The sequence below is a fragment of the Gobio gobio genome (genome assembly GCF_949357685.1).
Source record: "Gobio gobio genome assembly, chromosome: 7".
NCBI lineage: Eukaryota > Metazoa > Chordata > Actinopteri > Cypriniformes > Gobionidae > Gobio > Gobio gobio.
In genome coordinates this window covers 32,408,240-32,434,331 of record NC_137103.1, presented here as the reverse complement: position 1 = coordinate 32,434,331, position 26,092 = coordinate 32,408,240, and the positions used below count along the sequence as shown (strand labels likewise).

Here is a 26,092-nt window from a genome sequence, read left to right as displayed (position 1 = left end):
CTGAAAAAAATAAAACGTAGTGCAAACTTGTTTACGACTCGTTTACACGCTAACAAAACAATTGGTTATAAATATAATTGTATTTAGCAAAGAGATAATACAATTAGTGTAGTATTAAATACGTTTAGGTTCAAAACGACCTGTTTTGTGAGCTAAATGGCTGCAACAAATTGACAAATAAAGTACGACAAAAACATCAACAAAACAGTGCCTATAGAACTTTTATTGCATGTAATATATGCCACGTCAGACTCAGAATGTTAGGGACATGATGACGCAATTACGTCATATTCTAAATCATTTTTATACCGGTTCTTTGGCGCGAGTTGTTCAAAAGAACCGACTGAACCGACATGAGTCATGATTCCATCAGTATTTATATTCCGCCCCCTGAAGTTTAAAAAGAAACTTTTTGGGCATTAGATTACACATGGTTCTGCCGCATTAATCACTACTGAGTGTTCATTGCACGCAGTCAATCCATATGCGTTATATATCAGCACTGCTGCTGTTCACGAACGCACCTTGACTCCGCGCATGCGCATCGTTGTCAAGTTTTGACGCTCCCCTAAAGTGCCACTTGGCGGCGTTTAATATAAACAAATATAAACCATACATATTTCATTGTCCTGAACCGTTCGGTTCATTTTAAGATGAAAAAAATTAACGACCGAATGCCCACCGGATTATCCTTAAGGCAGGATGATAGTTTTTGATCATGCGGCGTTACTTTTTGCGCTTGTTTTAAAGGGATGGTTTCGATCTTAACGCTGCAGGTCGTGCAGTCGCCTCCACATAATCCCTTTGTTTATGGGAAGTATTAGATCAGTTGTGGCTTGTTTATCGCTAATCGCTATAGCGAGGAAAATGACTGCCGCTGCTGGGCTGTGCGTACCCGGGACATCTGCTGCTGCGCCCGGGCTGCTCCGCCTGACTTCAGTACCCGGTTATGAGCAAAACCGCGTAAATGATGTTCTGCTCTTAAGACCCGCCACGGACACGCAGAGACGATGCGACAACGAAACAGAGAACCTGCAGAATGGAAACGAACACGTAGTGTTTTTTCCTGGAGACATTCAGGTTGGTGCATGTCATGGATCCTGCACCTGTCATGGTACCACCACGACTGCATAAGTGGTCCTCATACCCTCCTAAATTACTTTACAAACGATAATGTGTTAATAAAGCTCTCAGCTGTGTCAGGAATTAGATATTGTTCATACGGTGTATGATTTGGGCCTTTTATTAAATAAAATAAGCATATTGAGCCTTATAGAGATTGTATGAAATACTATGATACCTCTTGGATTATTCACTAAAGTCATGTGATACAGTTTAGCTTCTTTTGCGACTGAGATGGATCTCTATATTTAGTTTTTCATTGGAGACATTGTAAACAGGCCCACGACACGTATTAACACCATACAGACCAGCATTTATTTGAAATAGCAATGTTTTGCTACAATGTTGATCTGTTTAATGCATCCTTGCTGAAATAAAGTATTAATTTAATTCCAAATAAAAAACATACTGACCCCAAACATTTGAACAGTTTACACAGCTATAGAATTATGTCTGAATAAATGGAGCGTTTTTCTTTTAGATAAAAGTAAAGACATGCACATTTATTTCTGCTGTTTTCTTCTAGAAGAATATTAGTAAAAGCTTGAATAGCTATACTTGATTCATGTAATGGAACACTAGGAATTACCAGGGAATTAAAAAAATTGTAATTTCCTGGCTTGGAAGAATCATAGAAATTAATAATATTTCAGCAAGTCATGTAAATTACCATAGTGAATATATTTTTCTAGTTATGTGCTGGTGTAAAAGCGTTCATTGTGAGAAACTGCCGTTAATCTAAATGAAAAATTACAAATGAGTTATAAATTCATTGCTCAAAATGTGCGAGAATCCTTTTTTGATAGTTTTCCATTAAATATATGCCGAGGCTGAGTTACTTAAATTTCTCTTCCTCTTGACTATTCATCCCCTCTTCTCAACTTCTCATTCTCATCTACTATCCAGAACTTTCAGCAGGAAATGGCCCTCCAGCCTGACGCCGCCCCATGGCAGTCCTGGAGTCTGGAGCGTGTCGCCCTCATCCTGGGCCACCGTTTTCCTGGCTGCCATATCTGGGTAGTCCGTGCATCATGCATGTACCTACACAAGTTCAGCTGCTATCGGAACTTTGTAGAGAGCAACCTATTTGGAGCACCAGAACACTCTCCAGACTACGGAGCCATTCGCCACCTGAGGGCACTCCTGGGTCATGGCATGCAGCGGGCTGGTCTCCCAAATCCTTTACCCCCTCTTAGTGGTACAGCCGCCCCTGGCCCTCTTCCAGCAGGTTTCACTCTTACCATAGTGGGCTTCAGTAAAGGATGTGTTGTTCTCAATCAAATAGTGTATGAGCTGGCTGGAGCTCGAGCAGACCCAGAACTGAGGCTGTTTCTGGACGGTGTCTCAGACATGTACTGGCTGGATGGAGGTCACCCTGGTGGCAGCGAGACGTGGGTGACCGATAAATGTGCTCTGGATGAGCTGGCCTCCAGTGGGGTGGCTGTCCATGCCCATGTCACTCCGTATGAGGTAAGGGACCCGATGAGGGCATGGGTTGGGCGAGAGCACCAGCGCTTTATAAAGACTCTGGAGGATCTGGGCGCCTGCCTGAGCCAGAAACTGCACTTCGAGGAGGAGCCGGCATCCATTGAGAATCACTTCCGAATTATTCAGGAGTTCTGACTGTTCTCGATCTATGCTTTCAAGTCTTAACATGGAGTGTATTCTTTGCAAAGCAGACAGCTTTGCATTGCACTGACGTAATAGTTAGAAAAAGCTTTGCGTTTGCCTACCCAACACTCATAAATAGGAGAGAAGATTGAAGCTTAAAGGGATAGTTCACCGAAAAAGTCAAATACTGTCGCCCTCATGTCGTTCCAAACATGCAAGACTTTGGTTGGTTGACTTTTGGTTGAGGTTTCTGTCCTTCCATTAAAGGTCCAGGTGACCAAAACCTAGATCCAAAAAGGTCAAGTGTTGTAAAATGAATCCATATAAATCAAGTGTGAAGAGATATGACCATACGATATTGGTTATCATATCTCTTCACAAAACTTGGATTAAACTGTTTGATTCATATGGATTTATTTTACGACACCTTTATGAACCTTTTGGATCTTCTAAGTTTTGGTCACCTGGACTTTCAATGGAGGGAGAGAAACCTCTCAGGTTTCATTAAAAATACTTTAATTTGTGTTTCTCAGATTAACGAAAGTCTTATGGGGTTTGGACATGAATGTGAGTAAATTATGACCGAATTTACTTTTTTGGGGGTGAACTGATACTTTAATGACCAAACGTGTAAAACATTTAGCTGCCTGACATTAGCCTTACTGTTTGCCTGTTGCTTCCACCTACATCTTTGTCTGATATACTAGGATACTTGTTTTACATAGTCTATTTGGAATGTAGATATACTTAGTAAAACCATCATCTCATGTTTAAAGGGCTCTCATTTCCCAAGAAAGGGGAAAATAACTATCTGAAAGTGTTTATTATTAATTTAACAACATAAATTAATAATAAGCCTGACGTTTCATTTCCAGTATGCGTATCCCCTATTAGGTATGGATGCTCTTTAATGTAAAACACTTTCTAAACTTCCTTGCCCTGCTAAGGAATATATATTAAAAACATTGCAGACCAGCAAATCAACTGAAGAGCAATGTTACAGCCTCAAACTGTATTTCAGGATTGCATTGGTTTATTATCTAAGATGTGTTCTGTGTTTGTGTTCAATAGTTGGTTTTGCTTTTATTTGGTAATCGAATCCAAGGATCTTCCATTGAAATGAATCTTATAGAATATATTTTTGGTTAGATTTATTTTATTTACTGACTCAGTCTTAATGTTTTATTGACTGAGTAAAGGTTATTACCAAAAACGAATTTAGTATTGAATCTCAGAAGATTAAACTCTAGGTGGCGCACTTTATTTGGATCGTGCTGTATTGAATATGTCACATTCTAATGAATATGCGGATTTTGTAATATCCTCAATGCAATGCGATGAATGTACTTCCTGCTTCATAGTCATTCCGTGCTGATGTAATCCAATAAAAATGTTGAAATGCTTCAGTGATCTGTTTAATTAGAACTTTAAATAATGCAATTCAAGTTGATTCAACATGAAATAAAACAGGAAAAGGTACATCAGTCTACAGCTGGCATCAAGGTTCAAGACAATGTAAGACTTTATATATAAATTAATATGTTAGAATGATTAAAGGCATAAAATGTTAAAAGGATTATTTGATGATTTTCAGTCACAGGCAAGTTTGCTCATGTTAGTATTATTTATGTACGATTTAAGGGTTGGGGGATTCTTATGATGCATTTCAGAAATATAAGAACGTTTTTCAAGTCTGACAGGTGTCACAAATCAATGTCACAGAATGAGATGTATTTTTTAAAAACAAAATTGTTTTGGGTCATAAAACAACAACATAGAAAATCGATACTAAGTGTACATCCTTTACAACTTTATAGACTCTCAATGGCTTTATTAGAATTTGTAATTCAATTGAACGTTGACATTTATTGTGGTACATCAATAAAGTTTATCCCTTAAAGTGTCTTTACAAAGCTTTTTACACAAGCTTTCTGCAAATACCACAGTAACTGCTCCGAAATGCACTCCAAAGTCTGGCCTATTCTCTATTGAATTCCAGCTTCAAATACCTCATGGCCCTTAGACGTAATTGAGGCCGTTTCCCAGGCAAGGAATAGATTCATGTTTTCCTTTAAGATGACGGCATACAGTGAGCACACGACCATGACAAGAGCCTCACGTCTTAGGAGACAATAGCTCTATTATGATTGCATACTGGTGACATCTCTGGGAAACCGTAAGGCCCTGAGCACACAAACACACATGAGCTCTTCACACCCTTGAAACAGAACAAAACTGAAGGGCTCGACCTTCAAGATCGAATTCTGCAATACTAACATTTCCAGTTCTAACAGCCACCGAGAAAAGCTGTCAATTATATTAAACCAATAAACCCTCAGCTGTGCTAGTTATATTTTTCCGCTAACCCTCATCCGTTGCATTACTGCAAACTATCTGATGTGCAGAACCTTCTTCCAAAAATATTTTCCACCTCAATGACATTCATTTGCCTTCATTCCAGAATTCACACTGCGTACTTTCATTACAACCGAACATATTTCACTATCCGACCATAACCATATGATTTCAACAATAACAGCCATCAAGAACCCATCTTTTCATGCCTTACATATCCAAATACCCTACATATACCATATATTTATATATAACTTTTAACACTGTTTTCCTTTCTAAAACCCATTGCATATATGTATCCCCATTACCAAAACCACAGAGTCCATACAAATAATTTACTTTAAATACACCAGGCCATCAGTTTGAAGGGTGTACCAGTATGGTGGTTAAACATTAATAATAATACATCCGCATAAATGTGCTGCATTGGTATTACATGAGATCAAGTGAGGCTGTGTGGCTTAAGCATAGAGGAAAAAATGCACACAAAAGGCACTCGAGAAATATACACCGGTAAACTGCAGTTACAGCTAACCCTGAGAATGAGGCTCAGAATGAACGAGTACTGAAACCTCCATCAGTTAATGGCATTAGCTTAAAAACACCTGTACAAAAAAAGGTAACAAAACCCTGAATTACCTCAGATTGGTGCATAGATAAAAACTGTCATTTTAAGATTATGTATATCATAGGCAATCGCAGGCATTGAGATATTAGGCGCCTGCCGTAGGGGAATGCTAGAATGGTACTTAATAACAGTTTATTACACAATACGTTGGCAATAAAAAAGGAAATATTTAAAACAAGAATGGTTTTAAAATCAATAGATAGACTTGATTGACTAAATCTACTGCTGTTACAAATATTTTCTCATATTTTAGTCACAGAAACACATATAATAGAGGGTTTAAGTGCTTTCCTGCATTTCTTTAGTCATTAGAAGGAAGTTCTGTGACCAATACAAACACATTTTTGTGTAATCCAGGGTGTGTTGTGCGTGTGTGTGTTGAGTCACATTTTTACAGAGCCCTCTAATGTGTCAATACCACACGAAAGGAGATGCGAGACAAAACACACCCATAAACCGAGGGCATTCCTGTACTGAACCTTCTCAACAGAGATAGTCTCACAAGTTGTTTTTGAATGAACAAGGTCTAATCAAACAACTAGAACTCCCTCTTGACACTGAGACACAGAGAACAAAGACTGAGATTAGTTTGCCTAAACACTCTCATCCTTCATTAAAGCAGAATTAAAAACCACGGAATGCCCTGCTGCTCTCAAGCGTCTGTCTCTTTCAAATCCCTTATTGTTGCTCTAAGTGCAGTATGGAATTAGTGTTGAGATTAATATGGGCTACGATCTGCAGAACATTAAATTGATACTAAATGGCAATTAAAATAAAAATATATCCAAATTAATAATTTAAAATCCAAATATGACAGGAAAAACAAACAAAAAAATCGAGAGACAGGACAGCAACATAGATATTTAGATTATCCCTATTATAGTATTAATATTACCCTTTTGTGAAAAGATCATCTTTGGTCAACCAAAGGATGGTGAAGCATGTTTGCTGGTGCCGTGTGGGGGAATGTACTTAAGGACCAAAATTGTGACAATGCTATTCAGTGCAAGTGCATTTCCCTTTAGGATCAGCATAAGTGGTCACTGTCAGCCGGGGCTGACATGTCTTCCTCAAAACGAAACCTCTTGACATGTGGCGAGTCCAGAATGTTCTCTTTGTCTTCAGGATCCTCGGGTGGCGCAGACCACTTTCCCCCGAAACTCCTTTCCCGGGGAGTGCGTGGGGTCACAGGGATTGGATCAGAACCTGGATAGTGGAGCCATAGCCAGGGATGGGTCATGCATTCGGCTGCACTGGGACGATCTCTGAAAAAGGAGGGGAGAACTCATGTCAAGGACTTTGATATGTGGCTGAGTGGAAACTAATCTGAAACTATTACACTGAAACTTTCATCAAGAACAGTAATAAAACCAAAGTACCTCAATTAGTTTATGACAACTAGTGCAAATGTAAAATCTTAAATATTTAGATTTACAACCAAACCTTTTTGCTAAACAGTCTATTTTGACCTCATTTATTTTCAATTGTGTTGTTATTTCTGTCTTGTGAATGCATGTTTGAAGACAAATGAAAAGAAAATGAATCCTGGACTTTATACTTTGTGATAACCAACAGTTATACAATCTTTGGGAATGGAGAAAGTCAATATCCAAATACTTTGCGCCATAAAAGAGTCATCATTTGATCAGTTAATTTGTAAGCCTATTTAACTGCTTGCAACGACTTCATTTCTAAAACTCTGTAATGCATAATAAAAAATGACCCAGAATAATTACGGTTTTGGAAGTGGGGAAGGTTATTACATAGCACTTGTTACATCAGACTCACTCTGGTGTTTTGACCAGCAGTTTCTGGATAAAGTCGACAGCCAGCTCAGACACCCGTGAAAAGGCCTCTATGCTGTAGTCCACGTTCACCTGGGATACGTTTAGGAAGGTCTCCTGTTTATCCTCGCCAGCGAAGGGAGACTCTCCTGTCACCAGCATATAGGCGATCACACCCACACTCCTGAAGTCAACGGACACACAATCAGTTTAAAACCACCTTTGACACATAAACAAAAACATAAATGAACATGGAATATCCTTTATTAGCACAAAGTTGTTTGACTCTTGTATCAAATTGACTTCAAATCTGTCTTGTTTTGGCTGCAGGGGTTAAACCACCCTGCTGTTGCCTCAGCTGGTGTCTGGTCTTAACTGCTCTCCCAGTTTTGATAGGCTGGTTTACTGGCTGGTTTAAAAGGGGTTTGGGGCACATTTGACCTTGATTCAGTTTGTATGAGGGTTTTGTTTAGCAAGGCATGCCTCCAGAGTCCAGACATGTACACTACTGTTCAAAAGTTTTGGGTTTAGTAAGATTTATAAAAAATTAAAATAAAAAGATGAATAATTTTATTCAACATCTCATTAAATTGACCAAAAGTGACAGTAAAGACATTTATAATATACTAAAAGATTTCTATAATGATTTTTCTAAACTATGAATTTCTATAGTTTTCTCAAATATTTAAGTGGTACAATGGTTTTCAACATTGATAATAATAAGAAATGTTTCTTAAGCACCAAATCAGCATATTGAATGATTACTGAATTATTTCTGAAGGATCATGTGACACTGAAGACCGAAATAAAGACTGCTGAAATATTCAACTCAGGAATAACGTTTAACAATAGTTTACAACATTACCGTTTTATATATATACATACATACATACATACATACATACATACATACATTTTTTTTTGATCAAATAAATGCAGTCTTTTCAAAAAGATAGTGAACAGTAGTGTATAGCAAAGTCCTATTTGTGTCTTAACAGAATATAGTAGACAACATTCAACCATTGAATTTCCACAAATTGTGTATAAATAGAAAAATGCCTATTGACCATTGAAATTTCCATGACCTTTTACAGATTTATTTATTTCCAAGACTTTTCCAAGTCTGAATATCACCCAGAACCAGTGGGAACCTTTTATATTGAAACACCTGATGAAAAAGATTAAGACTTACCAGAGGTCTGTTGCTGTGGTGATTGGTTCATAGTTCAGGATCTCAGGAGCTGGATATAGGATCAAAAGCAAAACGAATGAACTCTTCTTCTATCATGAGACCATGAACACAAAATTATGGGTTGATTTGAAGATGAATCACACTGAATGAACCTTACCGACATACTCAGGGGTTCCCAGAATCTCTCTGAGCTCGCCAGCAGAGCCTAACCTGCGGGCCAACCCAAAATCCACTATCTTTATATCCCCCATTGGGTTAAGACTGGTCAGGAGAATATTCTGCGGCTGATTGAGAGAAAACATTGTCTCAATAAATACAACTGGCGCTTTTTAGAAGAAATGCACATAACCAAATTAAAAATAAGATGGCTCTACAGAAGAGAGAAGTGATATTGATTTGAACCAGAGCGGATCATAGGTAAAAGGCTGGAATTGCAGGACAAAAAAGCAGCCGTGCACCTAACCTTCAGATCCAGGTGGACCACGCTGCTCTGGTGGAGTAGATGAACGCCCTCAAGCATCTGTCTGATCAGACGGGTGATCTGACCTTCAGGAAGCAGCTCTTCTGACACACAGTGGTCAAATATCTCTCCACCCGCCGCACTAACACACACACTCAGGGTTATTCTTAGTCCTGAACCCAATGATTATTTAGTGAAAAGGGACATGCAACTGATGCATCTAATCACAGCACTCACTATTCCAGCATTAAAACGAGGTCGTAATCGGTCTCATATACAGCATGCAGGTTCACCACACGAGGGTTGTTCTTCGCTGCCTCCAGAACGGCGATCTCATGAACGACCTCCGCCCTGCAGTCGCGACCTCGTCGCCGCTTCTTGATGAACTTTGCAGCGAAGACTTTTCCTGTGGCCTTTTCCACACACCGCTTCACCACTGCAAACTTCCCCCTGAAGGAGGCAAACAGAGAACACAGAGGTAAAAAAAAGAGGTAGAGAAATAATAAAATGAGTATAAGTAAAATGAGTAATGAAGGCTAAATATGACAAGTGGGAAATTTTGAGATAAATAAAAAAGTACCTATATTTTTTATATCTGGGGTTTTAAATACTTATGATGCACTGTAAAGCTGTCACAGTGTTTACACATTCAGTCACACCTATAGCAGTTCTCTCATTTACACCAAAGCTCTTACTGACACAGATAGTTATTAACGGAGTCAAACCTTCCATTAGATGTTCTCACCATTTAATATCAGGTTAGATGACTGATGTGGGCCAGTCTTTACTCTAGAAACTGCAATTACTGTCACAGCATGAACAGGTGAGATTATATACTCAAAATCAATCCCACAATTCTTTAGACCAGACCATCACCTTGCCTATTATCTTTATAAACAATTTTGTTATACTATATCTTAGGATGTATCATACTGAATGTATAGCCGTACTGTATATTGCATAATGTATTGAGTTAGATCTCGGAACCAAGTCAAAGAAGACAGTTAAATTCAAAAAATATACACAAACTACCATTCAAATTTTTTTTTTAACAGTCTTATGTGCTCACCAAGCTTGCATTTATGTGACAAAAAAATAAAAGTAAAAAACATAATATTGTGACATATTATTACACTTTAAAATAGATATTTTCTATTTCAGTATATTTTTTTTTCTTGTGATGGCAAAGCGGAATTTTCTGCAACGATTACTCCAGTTTCCAGTGTCACATGATCCTTCAGAAATCATCCTAACATGCTGATTTGAGAAACATTTCTTAGTATTAATGTTCAAAACAGTTGTGCTGCTTAATATTTTTTGTGGAAACCATGCAATTTTCTTCAGGATTCTTTGATGAATAGAAAGTTCAAAAGAACAGCATTTATTTGTTGATTGAAATTGAAATCTTTGTAATATTTAAATGTCTCTATGTGCTTTCTTGCTGATAAAACTATTATTTTCTTTCCTTCCAAAAAACTTCTAAACTTTTGAACGGTGTTTATGTATATGAAAAAAGTAAACCCTCCAATGAGTAGAATGAATATATTCACCATTGATAGTTCTATGATAAAAATCCCTGATTTCTCCATTAGAAGTAAACATTTACTTTGCTAATAAACTCTTGCTCTTTGAGCAACACTGCAAATCATCTTGTCATAATACCAATGAAAAATATCACAGTATTCTTTCCACAGAACTGCACTTCCTCCACAGAAACAAACAACAAAAAATATTCACACCAACAAGTTAAAACTGTAAGTGAACTGTGAAATGATTTCCTGTTAAACATCAAAGCCGGTAGTAGCATAAAAACAACCTGAATATGGTTGTATGCAAATGGTATTAGAGAAAGAGGAAGAGACCAATATCACTTCCTCTTTCTCAGTATTCACAGTACAATCTACAGCACAGCACAAAACTGGGTCTGGTTCCCACATGCGTTTCCTTCCTGCAAAAGCTCCAAAGCCTTGCTGTAGAGCTTTAGCAATGACACACACACACGCACACACACATATTAGTCACAGTTCAGTGAGCAAGGCCTTTCCAATCCTGAATAATACAGAAGCAGGACAGACTCCAACTCCATACAGCAGACAACCTTCAGTCCTACTCACCCTGTGACAAAATAAACCAAGGAAACTATCTATCCTAAAGTTCAAATATCTGCTTATAATTTGGGACTACAATACACTCAATGGCAATATATGATAAATATTCCAACTACATACATTCACATAAGCAATTACATGAAATAACATGAACATTTACGTTTTTATTCAGCAAAGATGCATTGAACTGATCAAAAGTAATAACAAATATTTTACATTTACAACAATTTATATGTCAAATGTTCTTTTGAACTTTCTACTCATAAGTGAAACCTGAAGAAAAAAAAGAATCATGGTTTACACATATATCAAACAGAACAACTGTTTTCAACAATTTATAATAATAAGAAATGTTTCTTGAGCACCAAATCAGCATATTAGGATAATTTCTGAAGGATCACAGACTGGAGTAATGCTGAAAATTCACACGAATAAATTACATTGATTAACACATATTAAGATTAAAAAAAATGTTTTACATTGATAAATATTCGAACTATATTATATTATACACAGAACCAGTGTGTAGAGTAAAGATAATGACTAAGGGGATATATGAGGACATAAACATGCTTCAGTTCTCTAAATATATATATCCATCTTTTCATAAAAAATCTGAAAGTACTTTTGTATCAGAGAATTGCAAGAAATATGACAGAACAACCACAACATACCGATGCATACATACTGCACTGAGCATCAGTTTAGCAGTCACTGTATTGTTCGTCAATCAGCATATGAAAACGTTTTATAATGATAATGTTCATAGTAATAATCAAATTAAGCATTTTAAGATGTAACCACTAAAAGAGACACACACTTTAGTAATAAGGAGTATTTACACACCTGCCAAGTTCGTTGCTCATGTCAAAAACGGCATCCAGAATCTCCGTGTGGATGTGAGTGTGGATCTCTGACAGCAGAGCCGAGGATCCACTGCGACTGTCCAGCCTCCTCCGGGCCATCACCACCAACGAGTGTCCACTGTGCAGTGAAGAGTGCAGACTGCTATTATCACTTAACCAGCACTGCTCATGTTCAGAGTCACCACCAGGAAGAAAACACCCACTGCCACCGGCCTCTTAACGGTGTTCACGCCGTGAACGGTGAAACGGCTTCAGAACTAGAGTTTAGTTCGCGGTTATCCAGAAAGTGTTGACAATAAATGAACGCGCTTAACTGGAGTGAGTTCGGTTGAGTTTGAACACGATAACTGATGCTAAGAGCCTATAGCTAGCGCAGATTAGCTCATTTAGCCCTCAAAGATTCCGCTAAAACTCCTGGATTAAACTCTGCCCTTTATTTAGATGAACGTACATGGAGATTCGTCTCATGTTGTCAAAAAGACAAACCGACCGACAGACATCGCTTCTTTTCACGCAGAACAAAATCACGACAAGTTAGAACGGACACCCTCTTCCTCTTCCTCTTCTCACGGGAACAACAGCTGTCGTTCAGCTGACAAACTATCTGTAATAAACACTGAATGAAGCTGAGCGGAGAGTTAACACGCTCGTATGGCTAGTTCATGCTGAGGTAAGTCGGTTTTCAATTCTGGGATTCAGCTCTTCCCCTCTTGTCCGCCGTCCCGTCACCGTGTTCTTCTTCAGTTTCAAATTCTGCTCTGATGCCAGCACGAGAAGTGAGGCACTACGTCACCTCCACCGTCATCATCGGGGTAGTTAGAATTCGCCCATTGTACGATAGATAGATAGATAGATAGATAGATAGATAGATAGATAGATAGATAGATAGATAGATAGATAGATAGATAGATAGATAGATAGATAGATAGATAGATAGATAGATAGATAGATAGATAGATAGATAGATAGATAGATAGATAGATAGATAGATAGATAGATAGATAGATAGATAGATAGATAGATAGATAGATAGGCTACTGATAAATAAAAATAAAAGTAGTTTTCACTCGGACACGTTCTTAAAGTTACTCTTTAATATATATAGACTACTGTCTCTTTAAATTAGGCCTTGATAATTATCTCAATTTAAAAATAAGTGGTAAAAATTAAATATTCTATATATGCGTAACCAAATACATCCAATATGGTGGCTATATATCATGTATTCTTAAAATAATTATTTATATCATACATTTGGTAAAAAAATATTTAATTTTAAACGAATTATTCGTGTTTTCATTTAAGTGTTCAGTGTATGTTTAGCTTATCTGTTTAGCAGTTTATAATACTGTCATCAATGTGAAATGCAGAGGAGCTGGAAGTTCCTGGAACTTTGCAGGTCTACTTTGGATTTCATGTCCCTTCAGTAGCCAACTGAAGTATGCAACTGGACTTTAGACCATGGAAATGCAAACTGAACGAGTAAGCTGACAGGTGCACTTTGATTGGCCAAGCAGAAAGATAAAATGTAAATCATGGCTCTTTTCAAATCTGCCAGTTCTGTGTCAAGGGAAAATGTGTTAAAGCAAAAAAGAGACCAGACTAGCACTCACATCTCTGGTACATTCAGTGCAAAATATAATTTAAACACAGGACAAGACTGACATACATATATTACAGCTATATACAAAAATGGACACATCATGGAACGCATGCAGTTTCACATTTTCACCAACTGGTTTCAAGTGATGGCTCTTTCATCAGCATCAGTGACCCACAAAGTTTAAATAACAGCACAGATGATGTATGAAAAGTATGGGAGTGACATTTTCTATTTTTTTCATTTATTTATTTCTGTCCCCCATCCCACCCCTTATCAACAGCAACTTCTCATGCAAATTAAGATAATCTGGACTTGTTGTTTCACTAATTCCAGCATGCAATATCAAGCTATGACACAACGCCATCTAAGGGTCAAGCTCAGGTACTGCTTCCTTGACCCTGCATGCAGTGTTTTATCCATAGATCAATTACATAGAGAAAGGAGCTGTTTTAAGACAAATCCATATCCTAGGATCTGAACTTTGGCCAGATCGGCATTTGTGTGGTGTGAATGCGGGATGTTCATGTATTGCTGAGCGTGTGTGTGTGTGTGTGTGTGTGTGTGTGTGTGTGTGTGTGAGGGTTTGTGGAGGGACCACAGAAGGAAACGACATGTCTGTAAACGAGGGTTGCAACTCGTCACCCAAAATGAAGAACTTTTCATCCATCCAGTTTTTAGCTTCGATCTGTGGTTACATTAAATGGAAATTCCTCCATTGTTCCATTATTATGTCATATTTCCAAAACACTTCATACCACTAGTTCAATGGTGTACCGTGTTACAGATTGGCTTGCTGCTTGTTTTTTTCCCCTTTCACTTTTCTTTTCTTTTTCCATAGCAGAAGAAACATGTGTTTTAACCACTGCAGCCCTAGTTTTAGATTACTCCAGTGGACTGCACACATCACCATGATATTAACTATACCCAATTATACATTTTAATAAAGATGATTTCAAGGCCACTGTTTGTGTCTGTCACCACAGTTTAGAACAATAGGTCTCCTTATGATTAACTCAAAGAACAAATCTACCATTCCTGATACACAAATATCTTTTGCACACATTGCACATGGTGATCAGTGTTCATACATTCATAGTTTTTTAGTAACATTTGTGGGTTGCATAAAAGGTTGAGAGGTGGATTTAAAAAATGTGTGCATTATATAAAGTACTGAGTGTTGGTGTTTATTAGTCAATCGGCGACCGAAGTGAATTACTACATTTACAGTCCCCTGGAACAGTCTGGTGATAAATGTCTTGCTCAAGGGCACAAGAGGTGATAGAGGAACTATCCTTTCCAGGGTTTGAACCTAGGACGTTCAGGTTGCTATTCTACAACCACTACATTTGGTGCAAGGATCTCTATAAGAGAGTGTGCATGCTGTTTTGTTTTCATGGTTCTCTTGAAAGATGGCAAAAAGAATGAGTTTTCAGAACTAAGATTAATGTCATTTAGACCCTTCAAAACCAAGAACGCCAACCATAAGTATAACCTCTGAAACCAAAAAAGTCATTTTTTTAACTGACATTATCTTTCCACCTGCAGCAAAAATCATCACAGCTTTGTTCCTTTAAACTCTATAGATATAGTTTTGACTTTTAAAAAAGCAGCTCAGTCAAGAACAAAAGGCAAAGACCTGAAACCCAGATCAAAATGTACTGGTCTAAACCTATCAGAAGACCAAAACCAGATAACCAAGATTCCAGCTCTGATGTCTGTGAATATGTTATGGCCCGGGTATACTTCATTTTCCGCGTTCCGCTCCATATATTCCTTTGGCCTTGAGTGCGGAAAGACACATTCGACGTGTGCACATGCGCTGTTGTACGCGCACCGTCCACGCGGACACAAAAATTGGGCTGCGCGCGGACAGTGTGTGCAGACGTCAGCGGACCCTCCTGATAACGTCACGCGAACAGTGCAGTGACCGTCGCGAAACGCGGACGGCCGAAGTATACTTCGGGCTTAAGTCTGTCTTAGTGTGAAGAATTGATTGCAGTTATCACTGGCTTTGAGTTCATACAGAGCAGGAGTTGGCACATGCCAAATGAGTCATTTGATGGCATATATTCCAGTTCCGGAGACTTCTTCAAAAAGATTATGCAAGTGTCCAGTGACCAAGGTCGTAATGAAGAGTGAGGGATGAAAATAAAGGATGAAAATATATGGCGAGCCGGGTTAGTAGCACTTTTGCTATGCTGGGAGCTTACTCCAGACCAAAGGTGCTGGTTTCCTCCACAGCAGTGAGCATCTTCTCGTAGAGCATGGAGAAGGAGGGGTAAGGAGGGAGATCCAGGCGGTTAAAGCAGGTGTGAGCCCTACACAAACATATAAGACAACATGGCATTAGCTGATTGATCATCGATGCGGGATAACATATAAAGGTCACAGTAAGATGTTTGTGTGAGACACTAAATATAAAAAGCTCAGAAATACCGTGGGAGGGAGGTCACTTTGCCCCATTTCTCCACACAGAATCGACGTGGGCCGTTACTGCCCCGCAGGGAGGCAAAGCCCTCATAGGGAATGCTGGAAGTGCCTGTAACAAACTGGAGGAAAACAGAGCACATTTTGGCCAATTTCACTGATCTATCTGGAGAATAGCTTTGTTTAAATGGGAAAATTTTAGAGGTTTTGTTTTACACTGTATGTACGATTTGCATCGGTTCATGCATTCCCTGGTAGTCAAACCCACAACTTTGCTGTTGCTAGCTAGTGACATGCTCTACTCTTTGAGCTACATGAGCTAAAGTCTCTTGCTCATAGGTTTGCCAACTTCAGAAAAGGAAAATAAGGGATGAAATATAAGACGCTCAAAATATTTGCACTGTATTCAAATGTCTGCAGTTAAGTATGTGTATAAAAGGTTCTCAGACATGAACAAATTTGTTTTGCTTAACCTATTTATGTACAATTTAATTCTAAAAAAATGTTTAATGTCATATAAAAAAAATTCACATTGCACACAAAAAGCATCATTCAAAATTACAGCATTTGTGATTTGATAATTTTTTTTGGAAATAAATTAATTAAATTAATAATTTTATTCAGCAAGGAATGCATTAAATTTGTCAAAAGTGACAGTAAAGACATCTATAATGTTACAAAAGCTTTCTATTTCAGATAAATGCTGTTCTTTCGAACTTTACATTCATCAAAGTACACACTGATAATAATCAGAAAGCAGCAAATCAGCATATTAAAATGATTTCTGAAGGATCTGATAATAATCAGAAAGCAGCAAATCAGCATATTAAAATGATTTCTGAAGGATCATGTGACACTGAAGATTGGAGTAATGATGCTAAAAATTCAGCTTTGATCATAGGAATAAATAACATTTTATTATATTCGCATAAAAAGTTATTTCATACAATAATATTTCACAATATAACTTTTTTTAACTCTATTTTGGATCAAACAAATGCAGCCTTGGTGAGCAGAAGACTTTGTTGGTCATTTTGTGTTTCAATAATGAGGTCCAAGGTTAAGAATACGCTATACTTAAATGTAAAATGTTTTTCTCTATTTAACAACATTAACTTACTATAGTGAAAGACGACTAGATTGCATGTTTGTTTGTTTGTTTTTTTGCGTGGCTGTATGTTGGACTCATGAACAATAATCACGTTGTTTACATTCGCCAAAACTTTGCAGAAATCAGTCCTGATTGCTGTGGAGCGGGAGCCGGTTGGTGATCATTCTCAAGTGTCGTGATCAGCACTGCTGCTCTTGCATCAGTCAGTGGTTAGATCAGCGTAGCAGTCAATAAACGGGACAAGGGAGGTCACGTATGGGACAAATCAATGAGGCCCAATATAAGGGACGTCCCAGCTAATACAGGACAGTTACCAACCCTACTTGCTCACCAAGGCTGCATTTTTTAAAATCAAAAACTATATATTTCAAAATTCAAAGTAATTTATTTCTGTGATGGCAAAGCAATTTTCAACATCATTACTCCAGTCTTCAGTATCACATGATACTTCAGAAATCTTTCTAATATACTGATTTGCTGCTCAGGTAACATTTCATATTATTGTCAATGTTGAAAACAGTTGAGCTGCATAAAAATGATGTGGAAACCATGATTCATTATTTTTATTTTTAGGGGTTCAGAAGAAGAGCATTTACTTGATATATATATTTTTTTTCTACAGTAACTTTTGATCAATTTAAAGTGCCCCTATTATGTTTTTTTTCGAATATTCCCTTTCATGCTGTGTGTAATATAGCTGTTTGTGAATGTAAACATTTTGCAAAGTTGTACATTCGAAAGTGCACGATAAATAAATGTATTGGGCCTCACTCATGAAACACGAGCAGAACGAATTTGTGTGTAAATCGTTCGTAAAGCCGCTCTGACGTAAATTTTTGGATTCACGAAAATGTTCGTATTTTCAGAATGTTAGTTGGTACGAAATAAATGTACACCTGCTCCCTACCACGTGTAAATGCTGCGTAAAACATTAGAACGTTCTATGTTCTAATTTAGGCAAACTGACGACATTGCATTTTGATGCACTATGTACCATAATAATATTTAAAGAGTTGATTTGCCCTGTCATTGTTTTTTTTTTTACTGTTCAACGGTCGGTAATAGGCCGCGCTCCTCAATGTCACTTTTTACCCGGCCGTCCAATCACAGTGGAGGAGGGGTGGGACAAAAACTACACCGACCAATCATCCCACTTGTACACCGACTGAACAATAATGAAGTTACTGCTTTTTACTGCATTTTTTATATTCAGTAATATTCTTCAAAATGAGATACTAGTACCACATTACTGCCATGGATATTCTGTATCATATTCATAGCAATCAAAGTATCTCAGATGGAAAAACGCTGCCCTTGCAAAGCGCTCTCAAGCGCCACCAGCTGGCCATTTTCAGAAGAGCACCAGGCGTTTTTTAGCTGGCTAAAAATGCTTTGATGGACACATGATCATTTAATATGTATTGCAAGGCATATGGTCAATTAGCATTTATGCAATATACTGGAGCCAAACCTGAGAAAGAAGTCCACGAGATTCCACAGCGTTCCGGCACATGTCATTTGCAGTTGTAACTCATGGGTGGGAATTATGCTAATTATGAATGAGCGTGCACGCGTGTCCTATTTACGAATGTTTGGAATTCATTAATATACACACGTTTAACTACCGAATCCGTGATATACGAAGCGTTTGTAAATCTGGAGGAGAGTTTTCGTAAAGGCCCATTTTACACGCAAATTAGCCTACTCATATATTTACGAACGTTTCATGAATGAGGCCCATTGTCTCCTAAAATAAAGAATCGACTCTGAACCGCCTGTACGAGTCGTTTGTATTTCGAATCCCAAAGCTTGACAGTTCACCACAATAAATTAGAAATACAAATTGGTTTGTTGATGGACATACACTCGTTCATGCTAATGGTGAGGAATTACAGTTGCAACATCTCATAATGTACCTCAAACTGAGTTTCTTATTACTAAGAAACGGCCTGCTCAAATCGTCCTTGCGATGGAGGTTCGGGTTGAATAAATTGTTCTTCCAATGTTTCATCATCATACTCGGATTTATATGGTAAAATTGACGGCATTGTTACTGTCTTTACAGTGTGTAAAATCGCTGAGCCTTAGGAAGCTGGATGGAGCTGGACGTTTAGCTTCCGAAACATGCATTGTAAGTGGTAGACCAATCACAACAGACTGGGCCATCTGGCCAATCAGAGGAGAGTAGAGTAGGCTCGCGGAAAGCAAAGATTTAGAGAGACTAACTAATCCGTCGAGTCGTGATTAAAAAAATGTGGTGATGTGCAATGTATACTATGAGAAAAGTGTTTTTTGACCTTTGATTCAGGTTGTAGGACACCTCCAAAACAAAATTAGGAGCCTTTTAAATAGCATATAGGGCACTTTAATGCATCCTTGCTGAATAAAAGTATTAATTTCTTATTAAACAAAAGTTTAACACCAAACTTTTAAATGGTAGTGTATCTGACCTATGGTGTTTGTGAGATCTGAGTGTACCTGAAGGAGTCGTAGTCTCTGTTCATTATTGAAACGCTCCACTGCTGCCCAGAACCATCGAATCACTATGTGGTTGTCATGATAACCTTCAAAAAGCAAAGAAAAAGTCACATTAGTGTGATTCTGTGATATTCTTGCCTGGTGTGAAACAACACCTGAATCTGTTTCAGTAAAAATACCTCCTCTGTATTCTGTATTGCTCCTCCAGTCAGATAAATCAATCTCCGCTGTTCCAGCAATGACCAACTCCAGCTCTCGGGCATCAAACACGGAGACGAGTCGGACGTCCACCACCTGCACAATCACATGGTCTCAGATCAATGGAGTTAAACTCTAAGTCATTCATATTCACAGATTCAGACGACATCATACCTCATAGAATCCTCGCACAAGACTCTCAGTCTGCTGGGCCACACCCCTCTCAATCCTCCACTTCACCATCCGTTCAATGTACTCTTTCTTGTTCTTGTCTGACACAGCAATGCCAGACCCACCCGGCTTTAGCTCACGCTCTGTAATCTGACATAAAGATTCCTCCAGTTCACTCTTAGTTTATATAACTTTACAATGAATATGATTAATTAAAATCATTTCTGGTTACTAGGGTGTTGCTAGCGTGGTTTGGTGATTGCTAGGGCGTTGCTAAGGTGTTATGAGTTGTTCGGAGGTTTGCTTATCCAAATACCCCACTCTCATGTGTTTATGATGTTCAGATGCCTACAGAAGATGTTTTTTGGAATAGTAACGAGCACTAATGCCTTAGCAAACACCTCTAACAAAAATTAAAAAGTTTTAGGACCAGTGCTGTTATTAGAAATTATTGCCTTTAGGACTGTTGCCTTTGAGACAAAATGAAAAAAAAAAGTTATATTACTAGGTTCAGTACTAAAGTTACTTAAACTAAAATAAAAATAAAGCTAAACATAAATATTAAAAAATTACAATAGCACATAAAATTACTAAAGTTAAAATGAAAACTGAAAATATAAAAATGCAAAAAATATTGTTAATAATAATTAATATTAATTATTACTATTAACACTATAGTAGTATAAAAATAACGTTGTTGATGACATGTTACTGGGAGGGTTTAGGACTTTTCTAGATGTAAAATATTGAAAATATCACTTAAAAAACATCACTTTTCCTCATGGGGACCAAAAAAAGTCCACACAAGGACAGAATTTTGGATATTGCCATCTTTGTGGGGACATATTGACATATACCATATAATGTATGGTATACCTGAACCACAACCACACACGTTGGGTTTTCATGTTTTATGGGGACATTCCATAGACATTTATTTTTATACTGAACAAACTGTATATTCTATCCCCCAACACAGAAAACTTTCTGCATTTTTACATTTTCAAAACACATCACTTATGATTTATATGATTTATGATTATATAAGCTGTTTTCCTCATGGGGACCAACAACATGTAGGGTTTACCTGAACCACACACACAGACATAAACCATTCTGACCTGTCCAAACACTTCCTCGTTGACAGTAAAGGTGAGGTCCAACATATCCTCAATGTCATTGTCTTTCATCCACTGCAGACTCTGATGGAACTCCTCATCCAGAAACTCTAGATCACTCAGATCACATGGGCTACAAACAGAAATACATCACATATTATTTGACAGAATTATACAACAACTGGAATTTCAGTCAAAAGTCTGGAGTAGTTCAGTCAAGAAAAAGAAAAAGCTGTGATACAGATCTCAGCAGCTGCTTTATATGAAGCAAATATGAATCATCCTTCGGTGCTCAACGTGAAAGACTCACATGCGAAGAAGGCCTTTGTAGAAGGGTCGGGTGAAGAACGCATCCAACAGGTACTGATGAATTAGAGCAAGACCCAGAATGCGTCCGCTGAACCGGAACCTAAAAAACACAACATTAGTCTAAAAAATGCCCTTAGGACATTGATTGTCGGTGAAATCCATCCATTCATCAATCGGCTTATTACCACTCATGATGGTTGTCCACAAAGGCTGACATGGGGCTGATCTGCACAGTGTAAGTGTCATTAGCTGAGTATTCAAATAGTCCATAGTATGGGTTAAACAGCTCTCGGGAAACTAGGAAGAAGAACTCTCTGGATGGACCACTATAGTCCAATCTGAAAGAAAACAAAAAACAGACACGTATATTTAATGCACTCACCAAATCAATGCACACATACAAGTAATAATACAGTGAAGTGTGTAAAATGATCGAACTAAAGGGGCATATACATTTAAATTAAAGATACAGTTATAAGAGTCAGCTTTGCTATCTGCAATGATATGAATACACCTGTTGTAATGTAGAGATTTAACATGATCTCAATAATATACAGGTCAAAATAATTATCAATATATTTCACTTTGATAGAAAATATATGTACCAACCCTTCTTCTCCAACAAAACTAACGTAAAGCCTGCTCCTCTGGAGGTCTTTGCGGGAATAACACATGATCTGGTTGAAAGCGTCCTCCAGCAGGTGATCTCTTCTAATTATTAACCTAAAAATTGATGGAAACCATATCAGGACACAAAGAATCTATGGAAGGACAGATGAATATAAGCATAACAAAAGTGGCTCCATATTTTGTATAAGTGCTGTCAGTTTGCCTTGACATTGTGACGCACCATATTGTTTTGTCTATAGATCTAGAAAAAAGTTTTAGAAACAACCAAGTATTTAATGTCTACAATTGTATTTCTTGGTAGAAACAACATGGAAAATGGAAATGTATTGATTTGTTTTACTTATTTTAAATATTATACAGTTAACAAAAATGTGTCCTAAAAATGTTTTGCTAACTTTCCCATTAAGTTATAAAAAGATTATTTTTGAACGTTCTCTAAATGTTTAAACATGATTTTTATATATATATATATATATATATATATATATATATACATATATATATATATATACATATATATACATATATATACATATATATATATATATACATATATATACATATATATATATATACATATATATATATATATATATATATACATATATATATATACATATATATATATATATATATATATATATATATATATACATATATATATATATATATATACATATATATATATATATACATATATATATATATATACATATATATATATATACACATATATATATATATATATATATATATATACAGTATTTTAAAAACGTCCATTTCATAATTTTGCAAACATTATGGAAACATTTCAGAATGTTTAGAGAACATTCAAAAGTAACAAGTATTAAAAACAGTTAAAAAAAAATATGTTAGATCAATGTCCAACTATAACGTTTCAATGAAAATAATGTATACATTTTTTGTGCTAATGTTTTGAGAACATTATTAAATCATCAGATAACTTTAAAAGAACATTCTGTTAATGTTACTGGTAGAATGTTTGTTCATAACTTTGAGAGAACCTTGCCAGAACGTTAGCCAAAGTTCTGAGAATGTTCTCTATTAGCTGGGTAGACTCAATTAGACGGGATTTAAACTCTTTCAACCAACCAATGAACTGCACAGACAAGATTCGTGATAGAATAAGCAGTACGCACTAACTGCTTGTTGAATAGAACGGAGAATAGTAGAGAATTATCTTTTAAATTATTTTTTGGAAGATAGAACTTACTTCACTTTTCCCGGCCCCTGCCCGTAGCCCTTTGTCTCCATTTTGCGGTAGAAGTTTCTTAGTTTGGCCTCAAAATCACGCTTGTAGGGTGCAGGGGCTCGAGCATTGGCCCGTGGAGTTCCTGTGAGTAAGAGAAGATGTAAATAACTGGAACGAAAACTGAAGTTACCTTGGCCAATCTAGTATCCACAATGCAAAGCTCTTCTAACATTTAAATGCATATATTATAATCAGAATAACTGTTTTGAACATGCGTGATCAGGTAAACATACAAATTAGTCCACAGGGTCTTCCTCTTTCATTAGCTCATTATTTAGTCTTGTAATGGAGGACACAAGGCAGGAAAAAGGGGTGAAAACGGGAAATTATTTGTTTAGATGTGAGTCCGGGTCATGTGACCTCTCACCAGGGGAGCTCTGTGGGGAGGCATGACAGTAGCTGGAAAGCAGTAAGGCATTGGGCGGCACATACGACATCACTTCCTCTTCAAACAGGCTGCAAGGAGAGAGGGCCAGGTAACAGGTATGTGTATTCTAACCTGAGATGGGTGTACAAAGTCAGGCCATCCTAAAATATGTACACCACTTTTTTTCTTGTTTTTTTTACATATACACTACCATTAAAAAGTTTGGAGTCTGAAAAATATGTTTAATGATTTTGAAATCAAGGCTCACCAAGGAAGCATTTATTTGACAAAAGATATATAATTACAATTTAAAATCTCTGTTTTGTATTTGAATACATTCCTGTGATGGCAAAGCTGAACTTTCAGCATCATTACTCCAGTCTTCAGTGTCACATGATCCTTCAAAAATTATTCTAATATGCTGACACACTTCTTACTATTATCAATGTTGAAAACAATTGTGCATATTTGTGGAAAATGTGATGCTTTTTTATGAATATAAATTATTTTATGAATAGCAAGATCAAAAGAACTTTCATAACAATATAAATGTCTTTACTGTCATTTGTTGTGTCATTTGTTCACTACTTTGTTGAATAAAAGTATTAAAAAAAAATCTTAATGGCCCCAAATTTTTGAATGGTAGTGTACTGTACATACACACTGAACTAATGCATGCGTATCTCAGGCAAAGGGAAACAGGCAGGCACACCGTTAGCTGTAATTAAATATGCTGCAAAAAGTGCACACACTAACCTGAGCAACATAACCAGGTCTGCATCACTAGACAGACGGGTCAACCCAGCTGGCCCCTCATTGCGGATGAATTGAACCTTCTCTCTGAAACAACCATACAACATATAAAAAACTTTTAGCATTTAGCTATTATAGTATGAAAATAATAAATAACTACAGCACAATCTCTCAAAGGCGCAGTACGAAATTCTGGGCTTTTGGGCCACATCTGTGGATGAATCAAAAATGCAGAAATATGTACCTAAGGGAGTGGTTTCTCACAAGCTCTGGCTGCCTCTCTTGCAGAATCTCAAAAATGTTGGGTTGTCGCAGGAAGGCGACAATCTTCTCATTATAAGCTGTAAAAAACAAAGATGTGTAATGTGTCTGTACATACAGTATGGGATGATATGTCAGTGTGCACACTGTGTTAATGTGAGCGCACACAGCCACACACTCACCCACAGGCACCAAGTCCTGGTACTGACTGTTTCTTGATGACCGGCCCTGGACAGGAGGACTCGGAGAGCGAGAGTCATCTGCTACCTGAAACATCAGAGGAGGTTTCACAATTTCATAGTGTATTTTCCTAATGACAATGCCCCATATGAGTTTATTAGATGTAAGCAAACAATAGACAGCACATTAAAAACATGTGCAGGAGCAATGAGATTTCACTGCGGGCAGAGATACTCAGTACAAAGGGATAGAAATAGAAACCATGCAATCGTATTAGATACATTTGAGTGTGTTGAAAGGTATGTTATAATGCTACTCTGTGCGTTCGCTAGGCGGCTACTATGAGACACTTGCACACTGCAGTGAGCTAGATCGATATTAGCCATGGTAAAACATGGTACTCGCGGTAAATCAAGAAAACAAGATTTAAACAATAAGACTAACTGTGTTGAGCTATATAAAAATCATTCGTTTTCTGTCGATGAATGTATCTAAACACTTGCTCACCTGTCTAATAAAACACATAATATATTAAAGTGTCATTGGTGTTTCCATGGTTTCTATAAAAAGAAACCGGAAATCGAGGGTATCGCGGGTATGATGTAATTGATAGGCGAGGCATGGACACGATCCGTGTCCTGGTTAAAATTGCTTATTTCTCTGGATTTAAACATTCTTGGAAACATTTGGGATAATGTAAGTGTAAGTTTTTGGATATTTAAAAAATCTTACATATTGTGCCTTTAATAATAGTATTAATTTCTTTAAAAATAATAATCATACTGATCCCAAACTTTTGAATGGAAGTGTGCATGGTTAGCACACACGATATATTGCTGGAATATGTACTGTATACAGAACTACAGTTCTCACATCTCCTGCACTGTGGCTGCGCTGGCGGGACAGATGCTGTCGATGAACCAGCAGGCCGCTGGACCGGGAGTTCTGTAAGGGCAGCCGTGGGTCAATAAACGTTGTGGCACGACAGTTATGATCCACAAAGAAGGCCTGTGATGCATAAACACATAAACAGTGGGTGTGAGCAAAGAACTGTCCATGAAACATACAAAACTGATGGGCCCTTAAG

At 37.3% G+C, this 26,092-nt stretch overlaps 3 protein-coding genes across 3 annotated transcripts in view; 1 reads left to right on the top strand and 2 right to left on the bottom strand.

The window, feature by feature from the left end:
* The first annotated feature begins 642 nt into the window (after nucleotides 1-642).
* Nucleotides 643-4,211, top strand: cUnh2orf69 (chromosome Un C2orf69 homolog). Its single transcript, XM_079821065.1, is given in 3 exon segments — nucleotides 643-800; nucleotides 802-1,080; nucleotides 2,029-4,211. Coding segments are annotated over 3 exon segments (1,044 nt in total). The 5' UTR covers nucleotides 643-752; the 3' UTR covers nucleotides 2,746-4,211.
* stk17b (serine/threonine kinase 17b (apoptosis-inducing)) lies at nucleotides 3,274-14,683 on the bottom strand. Its single transcript, XM_079821064.1, has 7 exons — nucleotides 12,107-14,683; nucleotides 9,390-9,602; nucleotides 9,156-9,294; nucleotides 8,850-8,976; nucleotides 8,693-8,741; nucleotides 7,505-7,684; nucleotides 3,274-6,981 (listed from the first exon to the last, which is right to left on the bottom strand). The coding sequence occupies exons 1-7, from the start codon at nucleotides 12,223-12,225 to the stop codon at nucleotides 6,744-6,746; spliced, it is 1,065 nt and encodes a 354-aa protein (XP_079677190.1). The 5' UTR covers nucleotides 12,226-14,683; the 3' UTR covers nucleotides 3,274-6,743.
* Nucleotides 14,683-26,092, bottom strand: part of hecw2a (HECT, C2 and WW domain containing E3 ubiquitin protein ligase 2a) — a gene marked incomplete at its 5' end in the record, with an annotated part of 24,440 nt that continues 13,030 nt past the window's right edge. Inside the window, 15 exons of the mRNA XM_079820690.1 lie at nucleotides 14,683-16,047; nucleotides 16,166-16,278; nucleotides 19,746-19,831; nucleotides 19,925-20,039; nucleotides 20,118-20,264; nucleotides 21,236-21,365; nucleotides 21,543-21,641; nucleotides 21,727-21,879; nucleotides 22,151-22,264; nucleotides 23,406-23,526; nucleotides 23,812-23,900; nucleotides 24,568-24,651; nucleotides 24,809-24,905; nucleotides 25,008-25,092; nucleotides 25,879-26,013. Coding sequence (XP_079676816.1) covers nucleotides 15,936-16,047; nucleotides 16,166-16,278; nucleotides 19,746-19,831; nucleotides 19,925-20,039; nucleotides 20,118-20,264; nucleotides 21,236-21,365; nucleotides 21,543-21,641; nucleotides 21,727-21,879; nucleotides 22,151-22,264; nucleotides 23,406-23,526; nucleotides 23,812-23,900; nucleotides 24,568-24,651; nucleotides 24,809-24,905; nucleotides 25,008-25,092; nucleotides 25,879-26,013 — 1,680 coding nt within the window. The 3' untranslated portion in view covers nucleotides 14,683-15,935. The remainder of the gene's footprint in view (nucleotides 16,048-16,165; nucleotides 16,279-19,745; nucleotides 19,832-19,924; nucleotides 20,040-20,117; nucleotides 20,265-21,235; nucleotides 21,366-21,542; nucleotides 21,642-21,726; nucleotides 21,880-22,150; nucleotides 22,265-23,405; nucleotides 23,527-23,811; nucleotides 23,901-24,567; nucleotides 24,652-24,808; nucleotides 24,906-25,007; nucleotides 25,093-25,878; nucleotides 26,014-26,092) is intronic.